At 36.9% G+C, this 17,089-nt stretch overlaps 1 protein-coding gene across 1 annotated transcript in view; it reads right to left on the bottom strand.

Moving 5' to 3' along the window:
* The window catches only part of camk1b (calcium/calmodulin-dependent protein kinase Ib), a 42,210-nt gene that overhangs the window by 2,709 nt on the left and 22,412 nt on the right, over positions 1-17,089 (bottom strand). The window contains exons 3-11 of the mRNA XM_044122368.1: positions 8,685-8,816; positions 4,629-4,703; positions 3,566-3,704; positions 2,883-3,009; positions 2,646-2,721; positions 1,423-1,535; positions 989-1,067; positions 740-827; positions 33-156 (exon numbers count right to left, since the gene is read on the bottom strand). Coding sequence (XP_043978303.1) covers positions 33-156; positions 740-827; positions 989-1,067; positions 1,423-1,535; positions 2,646-2,721; positions 2,883-3,009; positions 3,566-3,704; positions 4,629-4,703; positions 8,685-8,816 — 953 coding nt within the window. The remainder of the gene's footprint in view (positions 1-32; positions 157-739; positions 828-988; positions 1,068-1,422; positions 1,536-2,645; positions 2,722-2,882; positions 3,010-3,565; positions 3,705-4,628; positions 4,704-8,684; positions 8,817-17,089) is intronic.

The raw sequence follows: 17,089 nt of genomic DNA, 5'->3' as shown, positions 1-17,089 counted from the left end.
TTGGGGGGAAATAAACAGATGCTAGCCCTTACCTTCCTCTTCCATCAGCAGATGGGCTTGGCACGGATCGGACAAGGTGGAGCCAGGTCCCTCACTGCCAGTGCTAAGCTGGAGACGCCTCATGTGACGGATCACTGCAGTGGCATTGAATGCTTGCTGCAGACACATTGAAAAAAAAAACACAAAAACATGGAGATAAACACCCAGTTTTAAGACTTACAAAGATAAAAGCCCTAGTGAGGAGAGCTGAATAATAACTCTTACAACAATGTAGAACTTGATCACTTTTGTTTTCAATCTCTTTTTACAAATACAAATCTGAAAAATGTGGTGTACATTTGTATTCAACCTTTCTGAGTCTCAACTTAGTAGAAACGTTAGAAGTAGGCATTTTGTGACATTTCTGCCCCAGAGCTGCAAGTTTAGACATTGAATTTTTTCCGAAAAATCTCAAGGTTAATGAAATGGGACTAAGAGTACCTAGTAATGCAAATTTCTTAATCATATGACAGATTTTCACTTGGCTTTAGGTCTGTATTTTGGATGGGTCAATTTAACACATATTATATGTACACCTAAAGTTGACATACAATTTTTTTACTTTAATTTTTAGTGCTGAATACAAATGAAGACCCTACTTTTCAGATTTCTGACTGTTAAAATATACACTTTTCCCATTTCAAAAATCTGCTCTAAAGAGTAGTGAATACTTTTGCAGCTCTGTAGGATTCTGACTGACCTTCCATTTGCTCTTAGCAAAGTTTTTCTTGATCTGAGCACTGACGGACTCATGAATGTTCTTGTCCAGGGCGGTATCTCCAGCAATCCTGAGAGAAGGAAGAGAAGGTTTGAGTGAGATAACTAAAATGTGATCATAAAACTATCTTTTAGTAAAAAAAAAACTAAATAAACAATTATTTGAATCTTTGAATAAACTTTTCATTTGAAACGTTTGTGCCGAATAGACGACATGACAGAAGAGACATACCAAGGGTGCTGCAGAGCCTGGTCACAGGTGAAGCGTTCATTAGAATCTTTTTTCATAAGATGCACTATAAAGTCTTTAGCTGTAAAAATTGAAAAGTTTAAAGTGAAAAACTGCTATGAATATCATAAAAAACATTTCCATTCAGATCTTCGTACAGTAATATTGCAGAAAAACCACAACTGTAGGAACTGTATCGAAATTGATAATTTTGTTTGATCAATGTTTTCTTTGATAAATGCTGCAAATAATAATAATAATAATAAAAAAAACAGACTTTAACTTGTCTTACAATATGCAACGGAAAAAACAAACCGTTTTTCTTTCTCTAGTCACACACAAAATTTGTGGTGTTTTACATTACACCGAACTGTTTAATATCAGCATGTCAAAAAAGTATCAACAGATCAATGGTGATTTTTGTATGTGCATTATACCTGAATCAGAGATATCGTCCCAGTAAGGAGAATCAAACTCGTATTCTGCTCTCAGGATCTGTTCAAACAGTTTGGCATCACTTTCATCATAAAAAGGAGGGTATCCACACAACCTAGAATAAAAGAGAGAACTGTTTATTGGTGCATGACCAACACTATACACTCATATTCAATAATTCAGATTATTGAAACATTCTTATGATTTCAGTAACTCATTTCACTAAGTAAACGCATTACATAAATTAATCACACAAAGACTGATGTTTTCAAGCTGATTTTCTACTTACAGCTGTTGTGAAAACACAACATTATAAGATATTGTATTTAACCAATAAAAAGTATTTTAATATAGTAATGTAGGTTTAATGAAAGGCATGTTAAATAGCTTCTTAAAGGTTGTTATTTTCAAAAGGTACTTTTAATCAGACAAATGAGTCATCTAAACACACTCAAATTAATTTAATATGGCTAAACTTAAATGTTTTATCTCATGGTCACAGGCATGGTTCTGAAAGAGCAGTGGAACTAAGTAAAATGTTAAATAAAAGCATTCACATATTATTAAATATACTCAGTTTAATAAGACAAAAACAGAATATTAAGTGTATTAACTGACTAACTGGATTGTCTTTTTTTAACGTAGCATCAACATTTTCCACACTCAAGACAAAATTATGCAATTCTGGTGAAAACACATGGTAGGACATCTCACACCTCCTTATTCATGATCTGATATAAAAACAACAACAAAAAATTTGTTTGCTAGTCTATGTGCCAGATGAACAAAGATTTCAAACATGGGCCTGATCCATGTTTGAAATCTATGCACAAACCGGTGCAAATCTGACAGCATGTGCAAACCTGATCTACAAACAGCATGCACAAAGGATTCACATTTTCCTCCACACTTTTTAAATAAAAGTTTTGCTTTGTTGGAATTAAGGTTAACCCACACAAAAATGATTTCCAAAAGCTACATACTTTCATCGTATTATATACTCACAAATAAATAAATATCTTTAATTTTGAATTTATCAAAGGTGTCCTTTTGTTTCTCGATAGTTATGTTTAATCATTAAAATACTCATATGAAACACACGATGCATCAGATTTGAAAATGTAAAGATGTGTTATGGTATACTTTTCTTTTATTTTATTTTGGATATACAGACCTACTAAGGGTATTTATCTGAGGGATGGTGACTGTCCAAAGTTGTACTCACAGAATATATGCTATGACCCCAATAGACCAGCAATCCACAGCTTTGCTGTACGGTTTCTGTGCCAAAACCTCAGGAGCTTAAGAAAGAGAAGATGCAGGTTTTAACACAGAATGTCAAAATCTAATCAAAATATGATGTGAAGTTCGTAAGTTCAATATTAATTGGAATATTTTAAGAAGCTGCTGCCGAATTACATGATATGTAAAATGAGTAAATCTTGGTTTCCAAATATCTTACCAACATATCCAGGCGTTCCACAGGCTGTTGACATCACGCTGCCAGAGTCCTCAATCTTAGACAGACCAAAGTCACTGATCATGATTTTTGAGTCTTCGTCCATGCTGTAGTACAGCAGGTTCTCTGGCTGCAGGGTGAAGAGCAATGCAAAACCACATACAAGTGTGAATTTAAAGCATATTAGAAACCAGGTCATATATGCACTAGGATACAATAGATGTGTTAAAGCCCTAAATAGCCAGTAAAACCTTATCAGATATTTACTATCAGACATGCAGTACAGAAAATACATAAGTATTTTGTGTGACAGATCAACGCAAGGTAGTGTGTCAAAAGCATGTGTCCTTTTTCTCCAACTTCATAATCTGGGAAATGCTTCGTTTTGGTCTATCACATAAATCTGAAACAAAATACACTGAAGTTTGGGGCTCTAATGTGTCAGAACGTGAAACAGTTCAAATGTGAAAAGGTCTAAATGCTTGCAAGGAATTACATATGTGTAACTTCCTACTTATTTATTGTTAATACACAGACACCACATACACAATTTGTTCTGAATTTCTTGTTAATGTTAAAGATATTTGTGTTGAGAAGTTGGCAGGATAAAAGTATAGTACTCTGTATTAAACAAAAACTGCTTAAAAATAACAATGTGCTATCAAATACAGAATGGTCTGACTGACCTTAAGGTCACGGTGCACAATGCCCATGTCGTGGAGGTATTTTACAGCGTCCAGAATCTGTTGAATTAGCTTACTAGCATCTTTCTCTGTGTAGAAGCCCTTCTCTATGATACGATCAAACAGTTCTCCACCAGACACCCTGCAGAAAGAGATACATTCAGCAAAGCATGCTGGAAATACACATAACATCACCCCTTTTATGAATTTGAACAAAAGGAAATGCCAGAGAAGTGGTAAAACACTGTAGTAAATCTATGAGGAAATCAGCAAGAGGAAATGGAAAAAAAAGCTAGTAACAAGAACAAACAACTTCCAGTTTTTATGCCGTCAAGAACTGTTACTTACAACAGGTTTGATGGAGTTTACAGCAACAAATACTCAAATGTAAAAAGTATGCTACTTTAATCTGAAAAATGCAAGGAAACCTCAAACAGTGGTTACTTTTGGCCACCAGATGGAGACTTCACTCTGCTAATAAAGGTCTCTACAAATTTTCTACTTATCAAGAAGAAATCTCAAGGCTCACTCAACGGCTTGAGGGAGACTTGAAAGAAAGACCAACACTGAATCCAGCAACAAATAAATATTAGAAATATTAATGTAGTAAAAACTGTGAGTTCTGAAGAATCCCTTTGCTTTCTGAACACCCTGAATCTCTGCCACCTGTGGCCTTTTATTTTCTGCTTTGACTTTGATGAATGCATGAATGATTTACACTTTTATTAGTGTCACAATTAACAACCCTCCTGATCCTGGTCTGTCATTGATCTGGATCCTCTCTGACATTTCTGCAGTTTAAGGTGGGTGGGACACTGACAAGCTGCTAGTGTGAAGGCAAACACCCCACTGATGCTCAGGGGTAGTCTACACACACACACACACACACACACACACACACGCACACACGTGCGGTTTGCGTGCGAGTGCGTGTATTTGTGTTACGGAGTGCAGTTCGAGGCAAGTGACAAAGAGCGTGTGGGAGATAACACGAGTAGGCAGCTTGAAACACACTTTGCACAAAAAAGAAGGATTCACACAGCACCACACATATGTGAATACTCACAGTTGCATGACAAGGTAGAGGTGTGATTTACTCTCGAATATCTCTTCCAGAGACACAATGTTTGGGTGCTTTAGCCTGTCGGGAAGGAAAAGAGAAAGAGGAAGAAACAGTTTGTTTATTATGTTCCTACTTGTAATAATCCTTACACATGAAAGTTGAGCTTATCTGCTTTCAGCTTGTAAACATGATCTCAGTGTAAAACTTAATGGGCAGGGCTGAGTTAGTTTATCTTTATGGGTAAAGAGGAGGTGTCTCTCAGCAAATGCATGCAGTTCTCTAATTGGCTGAACTCTGCTTTGGTGCCCTTTGACACCCGTCAGTGGTGTGACAGTGGTGGGAAAATGAGTCACCAGCTTCAGACTGGTATTGCCCTTTTTTTGTCCTAATCACTGTGTCCAGTTAATAAAGCCTGCATAGTGTTGAAAGCATGTTACAAATTGTTCAGTTTGGCTTTTGATGAATCTTACTTATCAAAACAGAATATCACATTTAACAGCATTCGATTTTAAATAGAATGTAAAAACTGAAAACATGCAAAAGATGAGGTAGGACCAGTAATTATTGTTGCATTGTCACAAAATCTCACTGTTTTTACATCAAAACTTGGTCTTACTGTGCTGCGTCTTGCTCAACGTTTTTTGACTTCTGACAAAAACATTCAGACGTATTTTGTCAAACTCTGTTGTGATGGAGTTACGCAAAGTAGCGCATTAGTGGAGTGGAGCAGAAAGAAATTACATTGTTTTCAAACTTAAAACAAGTCAGAAAATGATGGGCATTTATATTTAGAGAGCTTTACTGTGATACTCTTGAATAATGTCCATATTTTCTTTAATAAATTCCCTAATTAGCCAACGCATTCCATCTGTACTTATAAATCCAGCTGTTTTGTGAAGGCCTCTGGGGTTTATTTAGAGAGCTTAGTGAAGCACACACCATCACCAAGAAACAGAGCAGACAGGTCTGGGCTGGGCAAGAAAAGCAATGACCAGAGGACCAATCAAATGGCCTTGTGTTAACTGGAGAGATTTACATCTAAAGTGTTAGACAAAGTAATTGTTAGTCATCCACTCCACACAAAAGAGTGACAAGAAGACAGATGGTGTCAAAGAAAGCCATAAAAATTCCTGAATACAGTTTGCCAAAAGTCATATAGGGCAGTGGTCCCAAACCCTGGTCCCTAGGGCCTACTGTCTTCAATATTTTAGATGTTTCCCTGCTAACGCACATTTCATGTATGATTTTCCTTCCACTTCACAATTATGAGCTGGTTTATCAGAACGTTACTAAAATGTGTGGTTGAAATGTGAAAACGGGCGAAAATATTTACAGGGTTTGAAAACTTTTGAGTACAAAGTCAAGATGCTGAATTGAGACAGTCTGCCAGCATTAGATTCACCAAGCACAGAGCCATGTGTACAAGATGTACCAAAGGGAACTCTGTATGGGTCAGCTCAAGCTCACATTGGATTACAGCAGTGACTCATCCATATTGCAACAATGCATGGACACCTTCATTCATCTGCTAAGGAGAGCGTTGAGGGAGAGATGAACTCGGTGGAGGATAAGTGACAGATTAAAACTACAGAGAAATCAGTCACATGTGGCCCTGTATGAGCTTAAGAGTTCAGTAAACATTATGCATTTCAGCAGAATTTCTGTGCAGGTGTGTGTTTGTCCAGGTGACAAACACACACCTGTGTTTAAAAGCATGCAAAGAAAATATAGCCATCCAGCTCGGGTGACAATTTTACAGGCGTGCATTCAGCGCTTACAGATTAGCTTATAAACTGCTAGTGAAAGGAAAGTAGAGGCACAGCAAGGAGATGATCAATGTCTGTGTACTGGGTTGGTCATTAATACAACAGCTGATTTCTTATTATCCAAGACGTGCTTTGATCTAAAGAAATACAACAGATGTGAAACCGTCACTGACATGTATTAGCCTGCTGTTAACAGGTTATTTTAAAGGCTTTTAGACTCCAGTGAACCACAGTGAAAGCCATTAAGCACTAATTGATAAATGAACAGTGGTGAGTGGCTGGCCTATCGAAATTACTACAATAATTAATCTAGGATTCTTCCACGATGTGACGAGAAAATCCAAGAACACATAAATGACTGTGAATTTCACTTTCCTCACTTAAGTGTTCATAATTCAGCAAAAGGAAAGATTGAATGAAAACAGCATCCTTTTCTAGGCAGAATCCACTGCCGACTAAACAGAACATGAAGATTTGTCTCACATTTCCCAAAGAAACTTTTTAATCATCCCTAAAAACCTTTAGAAAAAAAAAAGAGACAAAAGTGGAACTGTTTAGAAGGGTTGTGCCCCGTTAAATAAGTTACAGTCAAGCATGATAGCAGTAGTGTGATTGGGGGTTTTCTAAAGCCATCTTTATATTACAATTTTAAAGAGCAGATATAAAAGTAGTGTTTTTCTTCATAAAGAATGCCAAACTTAATTCTTAATGGTGAAGAAAACTGTAAAATTTAACAATTTCAGAAATGCTTATCTTCCTGACTGTCGGCCTTCAGACGTTCAGCTAAAACTGTCAAGCTGTTAGGTCAATAATGAAGCTGTGATGCACTGTAGACTTCACTTTGAAGAACAATAGATGTGACTCTGTACATATGCTTCTCTCATTTATAACGCATGCTGCAATCCCTCCCAACCTGGACAGGAAAACCTTCAGGACATAATTCAGTCAGATGATTTCATAATTTAGACAGAAAATCATATTTACATGTCACAAAATATACAGTATGTAGTGAAAGAGGAGTTAATTGATTGAAATGTGTAGGCTATTTATATTCATGAAGCAACGTCTTTGAACTCTAAAGGAGTTATGATGCAAAGCAGAGTCTGGTTCAGTTCTGGTTTGGTCTTCTGCGACTCCTCCCTCCTCTTCAGCAGGAGCTACATGCTCAGCTATGATGTGATGACACCAGCAAACATACACCTACCCTACCCTCAACCTGTGAGATATGGTGACATAAACTATTAACATGAGTAATGAAGCCTTTGGACGAGTCAATATGAACGTCCCGCGGAGCCAAACATGACTCTCAAGCCGTGTTTACCTCGGTTTTATTTAATTTGTCACAGTTGTATGTGAGCTGCTAGCTGACCCCCACCACTCTCATTCCACAGTTCTCACCTCAGAGGGAATCATAACTGTATATTGTGTTTCTCCTGTAACCTAGGCAACAAGGCCTCTAAAAATAACCAGGGACCTGAGTAGATCAGCCATTTTTACTGTGACCTGTATTTCCCCATATATAAAAAGAGCACAGCAGAAAAAAACCTTCACAATTAGGAAGTTTGTGTCACTTCCTTGGTTTTAATGTAAAAAATAAATTGTTTGTTTCTTCAGATATGAAAGACATGGGAGGAAAAACATTTTGCAGGTGGTTTTCTTTAAAGCATAAGGCTTCTTGTTGCATAATTTGTAATCTTTAAGGAAGGTAAATTTGAAAAAATATGTTTTAATTACATTTTAGGTGGATGCATGTTATGTAGCACAATAATTTAAGTCTAAATCTTTAACAGGGAGGCATTATGTATTTTCCAAGCACATAGTGTCATTTTATGCCAGAATCAAGTAAGTATGTTACCTTCGGTTAAATAGAACTTAAAATAAATTTGACTTCATAACTGCATCATAGCTGTATCTTACGCCTTGAAATTGGCCTCCGTCTCTGTCGTCACAACAATGCTTCTCCAAGCTACAACGCTCCAGGAGTGTTGTAGTTTGTTTGATAAGCTCAGCAGATGTGCGGTTCCACCAAGGGTTTGCTAATTACTGCAGCCACTAGTCTGGTGGAGCTGCATGGGAGAGAGGAGGAATGCTCTGTAGGGTGGAAGCTCAACTGGGAACTGATGAAGGAATAATATCACGCCATGAAAAAAAGCTCAGAAAAGTCGACTTTGCATAATACTCCACCTTTAAGAACATTTGGTGAAAAATCATAACTTGGAATACCTTTAGACCACTTTAATTTAGGTGTAGATGTTTATCAGAGGATGATTTTAAAGGATAATATTTCACTTACTTATGCAGAACTGCAATTTCATTCTCAATGCTGTTTTCCTTGCCTTCTAATGCTTTCTTGGGAATACACTTAATAGCCACCAATCTCTGCGTCTTCTTCTCCTCAGCCAAGACCACCTCGGAGAATGCCCCCCTGAAACACAAACACAAAGGTCAGTCTGTCAACTCTCATCAATCCCCAGGGTTCAGGTTGGGTTCTTTATGGTGTGGAGTGGATAAATAAGAGAAAAGTATAGGTTTGATGAAAAACAAAGTGCTGGTTAATTTCTTGCCCTACTGATGCCAGACTGTGATTTATTTTTAACTTCAGCCTCCTCCTAAAGCCTCTAAGTTGCTGACTCAAGTCCAGTCGAGCCTGTAAACTAGTGGGATGATTTGGAAGCACCAGTATTGAACGCTGGGGGTTTTATCTCTGACTCACATGATAGCCAATAAAACACTTGGATGAGTATATTATCTAAATATGAAGGCGTATGTGTGGATTGTATGACTCACTCAATATATCTTTCCAGTTAATTCATTTTACTCAATTCCACTCATATAATCCCTTAATACAAATATATACAGCTGCATGTTGTCATAACTTTATGGTCCAGCAGTCCACTGGGCCGTGAAACACTAATGTGTGCACTGCCACTCCTTAGTGAGATGCTGTTGAAAATAGCCCAAATAACATTTCTTTGCATTTTATCCACAGTAATTCTCTCTTCCAACTAACAAACAAACAAATAAATAATCAGATATAAAACAGAAAGCACTTAAGATCTTTATAATTTTCCTTTGAGTCTTGAACTCTGAAGCCAAACAATTCTTCTGAAATCTAACGCCCAGATATTTCTGACTTCGAAATGTCTGGAGTGACATAACTGGTTAAAATCCTGGCCTATAACTGGGTCCATCCACCCACACTAGTGGGATTAGTAATATAACAGAAACAAGGGGATGTAAGAAAAGGATATTTAAGGTTAGGATGAAGCAAACATAAGAATTTAAATTGCTCCTGAGCTGCATTAGAGGCTCCCAGACACAATGACACACATAGTGTCAGCTGTTTATGTGAATAGATGTATAACTGTGGGGATTATAATTGTTTAGACATAAGACTATAATAATAGTAAATGTCCACTGTTTTATAGAGATGAAATAATGAAAAATGTCAATACAAAAAAAAAACAACACTATATTATCAGTGGGATTTACCAACTCAATGTAGCAGTTTTGGAAAAACATTATAGGTGAAAGTGAATTATAATAAATAAGAAATTCACATGAGAAAAAGAACAGGTGTCAGCCTGCTTGAAATTATCAGCATGGTCTATCTGACCTTAGTAAATCATAATGCTCGGATTCTAAAACACTAATCTGAGCACAGTGGTGGTAAAATAATAATAAAAATTTAATGAAAAAAACAAGGTACACTTTTTTCAGTTCTGAGAATTCACAGGAAGGACATTTTAAGAATGATGTGGTTTCTATCAGGCCCTAAACCTATTTAAATGTAACCCTGAGTGTGTAAAAATTGTTTTTCTGTATTACTATTAATAACTCACCTCGATGTGGAGGAATATTTGCACAATTTCAAAACCTTTGACTCCCCTCTTTCAGTAATTCAAGCTATCTGATAGATAATCTCATGTTGGACTCGAGACTACTTTGGTAGACTGAGGACTTCATGAAATTATCAAGACAACATTCCCCACAGACAACTACTGTTTTTGATTTTTTTTTTCTTTTTAAATAGTAATGTGTAGTAGAATTATGCATTTTCTTTTTGATAATCCATTGTCTACAAGTAAATCAGCTGGGATCCATGTTAAAGCCCTTCATTAGCTCAGCATACTAATCTAGCCACATAGACCTGCCAGTACTATCACCATGCTCTGACAAGTTACCATCTTAGTAAAACCTGTCTTGCTTAGCTTGAGGGAAGGTTTAAAACTGCAGTAACAACGCAAAAATAAAGTGATGCATCCACAGCTAAAAATGTACGTGTGGGCCGAGGGGAACCACAGGCCTCCTGTCAGTCAGTTTGCAGATACATTATCATTTACAGACCAGGAAGGAGTGCACAGTGACACACAACTGTCACCAGAAAGAGAAACCATCTGACCTACACAGTGTACTAAAAATAACAGCCTCCTCTGTATAAAAACAACACAACTCTGAGAAACTCTGGATGACTTGAAACTGCCTCTAAAGTTGACAAAGATTTTAAAACTTATCAAATTTGTACAGGAAAAAATACTGTTTACATTTTCCCTATTTTGCATAAATCTGATTAAGTGAGAGCACTTTAGCTTCAATTTACTGCAATTAGATATTAAACTGAGCCAAATACATCAGAAATGTTGAAACAATACAGGTAAAAATATAGAGTCAAAACCAAACTACCAGAAATTTAAAATACATCTTCCTCTGTTCCCCTACTCTTCCTGTCCTCAGAGCTAAACAAAGTTCTTACTCAATTCTGGAAGATGTTTGTGTCTATCAAAATAAATGTCTCCATACATAAGCCTTAGAAAAATCTTTACAGCAATCATTACATTTAACTTACAGTCCTTAAGAAACATTTAGAAACCAGTTCTGCAACACAACTTTATCACAGAAGTCTAGAGCCAGAATGCTGAAGATTAAGATAATGTAATGTTCTATTAGACATTTGTCCAGGGAATGAAGCGTCTTGGTCACAACCCATCTAGTAATAATCACAGACACAGAAAGGCCGCTGGCTCAAGAAAAAAAATCCAGCTGTGTGGAGGATGCGGTCAGAGCTACAAATTCCTCAGTAGCTTCTGGATGACTTGGTTGACATTTTCCATGCAGCTATGTTGTCAGACCAAAAAGCTGAGGCAGGATCCAACTCTGGTGCAGACACCCTTCAACCTGAGAAGTAATTACTAGCCTCTCCAAGTTAGGCTCTTGCTATTTTTTAAACTATAATTGTTTAACTTGAAGTAATTTTAAAACTTTTTGTGATTCTGAGGTCTTCCTTACAGATTAGAGAAAGAATCATCAATTAAACATGTTGATTTGTCATTATGGCCTGTATAAACAGACAACAAATGAATCTCATCAAGATCAGAACAAAAGGACGACATTCTAATACTGACTTCCTGTAACAACATTATACTGAACACTTTATTTCAGAGCAGTACTTCTGCTTTCACTTACTGCCAAAACCACATAATGCATATCCACATCCATCTGTATTTAACTGTGCTATTTGAGTTGCAGAAGGGAAGAAGAAGGCTGAGTGGGAACGAACTAATTCAACACAAATGACTTCAACACAAACAGGGATGTTTTCTGACAAAGTTCAGATTAAAAATGATTATGAACGGGTGATTCTCAAAGCATATTTACATAGTCTTACACAGAAACAGTTGATAGAAGAACATTTGAATACTGGGATCTTTACCTTGAGCACTTGAACACAACACCACAGCTATTAAATGTCACCAGATGTTTAATGTGACAACACTAAACTGTAATATGGTTTGTATGTCAGCAAAGGTCAGACAAAACTTTCTCAGTACTGTTGGAGAAATATTGACAGCAAAAGTTTTAATCTAACAAACAAATCATATAATTTCGAAAAATTGTGTGATCATTTAAATAAATATTTACACTTTAATTAAATGTCTCAATAATCGGATAAATACATACATAATTAAATGCAGAACTCCTTTGAAATTTAAAAGCATGCATATTTATTTTAGTATTTAAGTGTTTCATTTTTCTAGTCCTCTATTCCATCATGAAACCATTTCAGATGTCAGACATCTGATTATTTTTTTCTCCCCTCCAGGGTCTTTTGTTGGCTCTAGTGTACCTTATATGACAGTAGGCTGACAGGAAGGGGGGGAAGAAGAGGAGGGAAGACATGCGGTAAATGTCGACGGGTCCGGGAATCGAACTCGCCACGGCTGCGTCGAGGACTCAAGGCCTCCAAAAGTGGGTTGTGCTATCCCCTACGCCAGTGGTCCCCAACCACCGGGCCACAGACAGGTACCGGTCCGTGGACCAATTGGTACCAGGCCACGCAAGAAATAATTAAATATGTCCGCTCTATGTATCGAGTCTGGAGGGGCTTTTATTTTGAAAATCCTAAACCGGATGCTGCAGTTACGTCTTGTGCGCCAACATGCAGCACCCACCCCCCACCCTCCGGTCTGCAGAAAATTTGCGAAGGGCTGACCAGTCCGCTCTACTAAAAAGGTTGGGGACCACTGCCCTACACCACCACAGCACGACCAGACATCTGATTTTAGTAATAATTTAAACATTTAACATATATACATCTTTGAATTTCTATAAATGTTCACATATAAGTTCTTAAATATTTAACAACTTATTGATGATTGTTGCATTTTTGGTTCCAAAGTCAGATTAAAACCCCATGCGTGCCCTGAGGCTTCACTTAAAACAAGTCATTTCCTGCAGCCTCTGTGATATGAATACACTCTTGTTGACTGGGTGGATCCACTGAAACATGTCAAATAATAATGATTTCTGTCTTTTCTTTGCATATACCATGTCTCTTCACTATGGACAATTTTCTATCTGGACAGATGGCAAACTAAAAACCTTAAAACTCTAAGGTATTTTTCTATTCCCTGGATAAAACGTGGCTGAATCAAGACATAGGATTTTGATGTCACCTTGGCAACAAACATGGTGCAACGTCTTGTACTTTGGACACACTGAATTTTCTTAATATATTTTTTTATATTTTTATGTCCAGAAATACCATGAAGAGCTCTTTTTTATCTCAATATAGAAAACCGATTAACAGATAAATTCAAGGTGCTACAAGTTACTCAGAAAAATATTTATTTTTTCCATCAATATTTCTCATATGACAGTGTAAATTAATAAAATATAAGATACAACATTGTGACTACTAAAAGAGCAAAAAGTACTGAAACCTCTTCATTACTGCACCTATGTGTGAGCGCAATACATGAGGCAACAAGTCAACATTTTCTCTTCAAGGTTGGTGTAAGTCACAGCTTTGGTAAGCTTTTGTATGGATTTTAGTGTGTTTGACAAGATGTGATGGCTAATTGACAGGGAGGCAATATCTCCAGAAATGGAGCTCCTAAACACTATTCCATGCCTGTACAGGTCAGCATCTATTAAGGGCCATCCAACGTTCAAAATGCAAACGGGAAGAAATCGCTGACCTGTGTGACAGCTGAGCTGCTGTAGCTTAAATTGCTAAAGAAGCTAATGACTATTAGAAAGGTGTCAGAATACACTGTGCATTGCAGTTTGTTATGCAAGTTGTATATCCTCCGTCCAGTCAGGATGCTAATCAGTTGTCCACAACTTATTAATGCGTCAAAAATAAGCCTGTAAGCCTCAAAAGTGGGCCAGAAAAGTAGCCTGTTCTGGTTAATTGTGTTTTTCTTACATCATGGATAGCCTGCAGGATGTGCATTGGTTAGTTGTGGAACACATCACCAAGATGCTCTATGCCGGGAAGCAAGAGACTGTTTGGGTAATATTTTGATGGGAGACCCTGCTCCTATCATCGGTGCGGATATTACTTGTCTAATACATAAGCATTGCTGAAAACCATGTACACAGTTTCATTAGAAATCTATTTCCAGATAGTTATGGCCTCTTTCAGAACAACTTCAGGAGCACCAAGGTCTTGGCTTAGTCTCCAAATCAGATTTCAATCCAATTTAGCACCTGTGGGATGTTTTGCACAAAAAGTCAGATCCATGTGGGCACTTGCTCGCAGCCTACAAGTTTTACAAGAGTTACTGGTAAGATTTTGGTGCCACATACAACAGCTCTCCTTAAGTAGGTGGCCATGATGCTATTTGGAAAGGGTGTACTGTATGTGTTCACAATAAGTAATGTCTGATGAAAATACTGATATGATTCATGAAATTTACGTTTATTCACAAGAGAAAACTTTAATGAAAAATGCATATAAACTGTCTGCTGTCCTGCATCCCAGTGTCAACTAAACCTTGTCCTCAGGCCACACTTATGTTTCATGGGAATGAATCCACTTTTCCTATCACTTTTGTTGAGGTTTAAACACCTACCAACTAGGTGCAAGGAAATATATAGACTGTACAACAACGTGTTCAGGGGACCCGGTTTAGGAAACATTGCTAGAAACTACATTATGAAACTACACTGCTGAATGCTTTAGCTCTGAGCAACAAAATCAGAAAGAAGCGGATAATCTTTAGAGAGGGAGTGTAGCAGATGTTACACAGACTTAGTTGTCAACAAAACTGATGTCCAGAAAGATAACAATGTGTCTGCACAACAAGAATAGAGAGATGGGACAAAAATATTCTGATTAAAAAAAAATAATAATAAAGTCTTATAAAATCTGTAGCATCAATTAAACTGAATATTTAAATGCAAAGTGCGAAGAAATATTTCATCTTTCTCTGACTTCAAGCAATACTATAAACCTTTCCTGTGAGGTCAGTAAAATAACAAAAATTATTTCTGTTTTCTAAATGTACTATGTAAATATTAAGGTTGCTACTGGATATCAGTGTAAATGATTGTTGTGAGTTTGCTGGGAGTGTAATCCCAGTTGTGACTCCAGCTAAACTGTAAAGTAAACAACAGTGTTTACTGAGCTACCCAAACTCCAAACAGAACATTCCTCTAAGCACCATGGGACATGTGTCCAGGAAGAGGATACACACACCGTTACGCAAACACACACACACACACACACACACAGCACAACTAATAGCCACTAAATCTTCAGTAAAAACACACTTGCCACAATCCAAACAATTGGGCGTATTCTGAGAAATCCACCGTGCAAATACTTCATCCACAGGCTTAAGCTCACAAGACCGGCAAATCCACGTGTAGAGTTGCATACAACTTTAGGATGTGGGAAAAAAATTTGAATTTTCTGCCAAAACACTGCAAAAAGGAGCATGCTCGCTCTGTTTTTTTTTAAAATTATTATTAAAATGTTAAAAATAATGTAGTAATTCAACCTGCTTAACTTTTCAGTGAATTTTTTTTCAGTAATGCAATTTTGAAGGTACCACTATATTAAAACTAAGGCAAAAGGCCAAAATGAATATAAAAGTTTGGTTTATAAATAAAAATACAAAACATTAATCCAATGAGAAATGCTGTGCTTTTATTATAATTTAGATTAGAAACAAAAATCTGAGGAACTTTGTTACACATTCAACTTGTTCTTGTCATCATCCTCTTTGCATCTTTTCCCTTAATCGAAAGCCAGTAGGAAGTCTGTTGTGGCCATCTGCTTCAGGTGCGAGTGCCAAAAGCATCATTTTTCCAGAGATAACACTAAACAAACAAGAAGGCATTCCTCTAGTTTTGATGTATTTTGAGAGGACTCTTTAAAAAAAATTTTACCTATTGTTCTTATTTTCCTATAAAAGCCATGTTTATCAGACTGCATGAATTGTGCATTCTGCCCTGGTGAGAAGTTGGTCAAGGAGGTATGTAAACAGATGACAAATAGTAACTGTGGAAAGGTCAGAGAGACATAGGGAAGAACCATCTGGTTCAATCAGAGCTGAGAGAAACCCAACTGTGAAACTGGCCCTGAAACATAAAAAGAGCATCTTGCTTTGTATCCCTTCTAAACAGGAAGATGCAAAATCTAATAAAAAATTATTAGATGGGGCTATTGTATGTTACAAAATACATGATATATACACTTTTATACTGATTGCAGTTGGTCCAGTAGTTAACAGACATGTCTTGTAGTTTGACAACTTTGGTTTCAATTCATGGTTACCTTAGAAAGAATGATGCAACTTTAGGTCAAAATATAACTGCTGTGTTTTGCGCAACAGGAAATATTTACAAACAGCAGAATTTATAATGCTTATGAAAAGAGAGAAATGTTGCAGTCTGTTTTTCTGTTGCTGTACACTGTCAGTTGTCCTCTGTTACACCACTGACAATCCAAATACTCCAAAACTATATGAACATGCGTTATCTAAACTACACATGCCTCACAATTACATCTAAAGTTAGTTCAAAATGCCGCCACTCTGACTGGAATACAATTATTTTACATCAGAGAATAGATTTCAAAATATTTATGCCGACTTGTGTTGTAATGTCATAGCTTCTCTGTGTGACCTCCTTCATCCTTTACGTTTCTTCAGTGCGCAAAGAACAGCTGATCAGGATGATGGAAAGCTAAAAGCAAATCTCAGCTATCGCTTTTAAAAGCTCATCTTCTTTTAGTGCTTTTAATGCAGAATTCATACAGCCACAATGTTCCAGCGTTCCAAGTATGTTTTTGTCTTTTTAAAGTTAATTTGTGCTGTATTTATCCCTCCATCCATCTTCTATCTAAGCTTTCCTTGTATGGTCGAAGGCAGGAGGTGGGGTACACATTTAAACATTTATTTAAAATAT

This window comes from Gambusia affinis, linkage group LG07, assembly GCF_019740435.1.
Source record: "Gambusia affinis linkage group LG07, SWU_Gaff_1.0, whole genome shotgun sequence".
NCBI lineage: Eukaryota > Metazoa > Chordata > Actinopteri > Cyprinodontiformes > Poeciliidae > Gambusia > Gambusia affinis.
The sequence above is the reverse complement of the archived record's forward strand: the minus strand, read 5'-3'. Positions and strand labels throughout refer to the sequence as shown.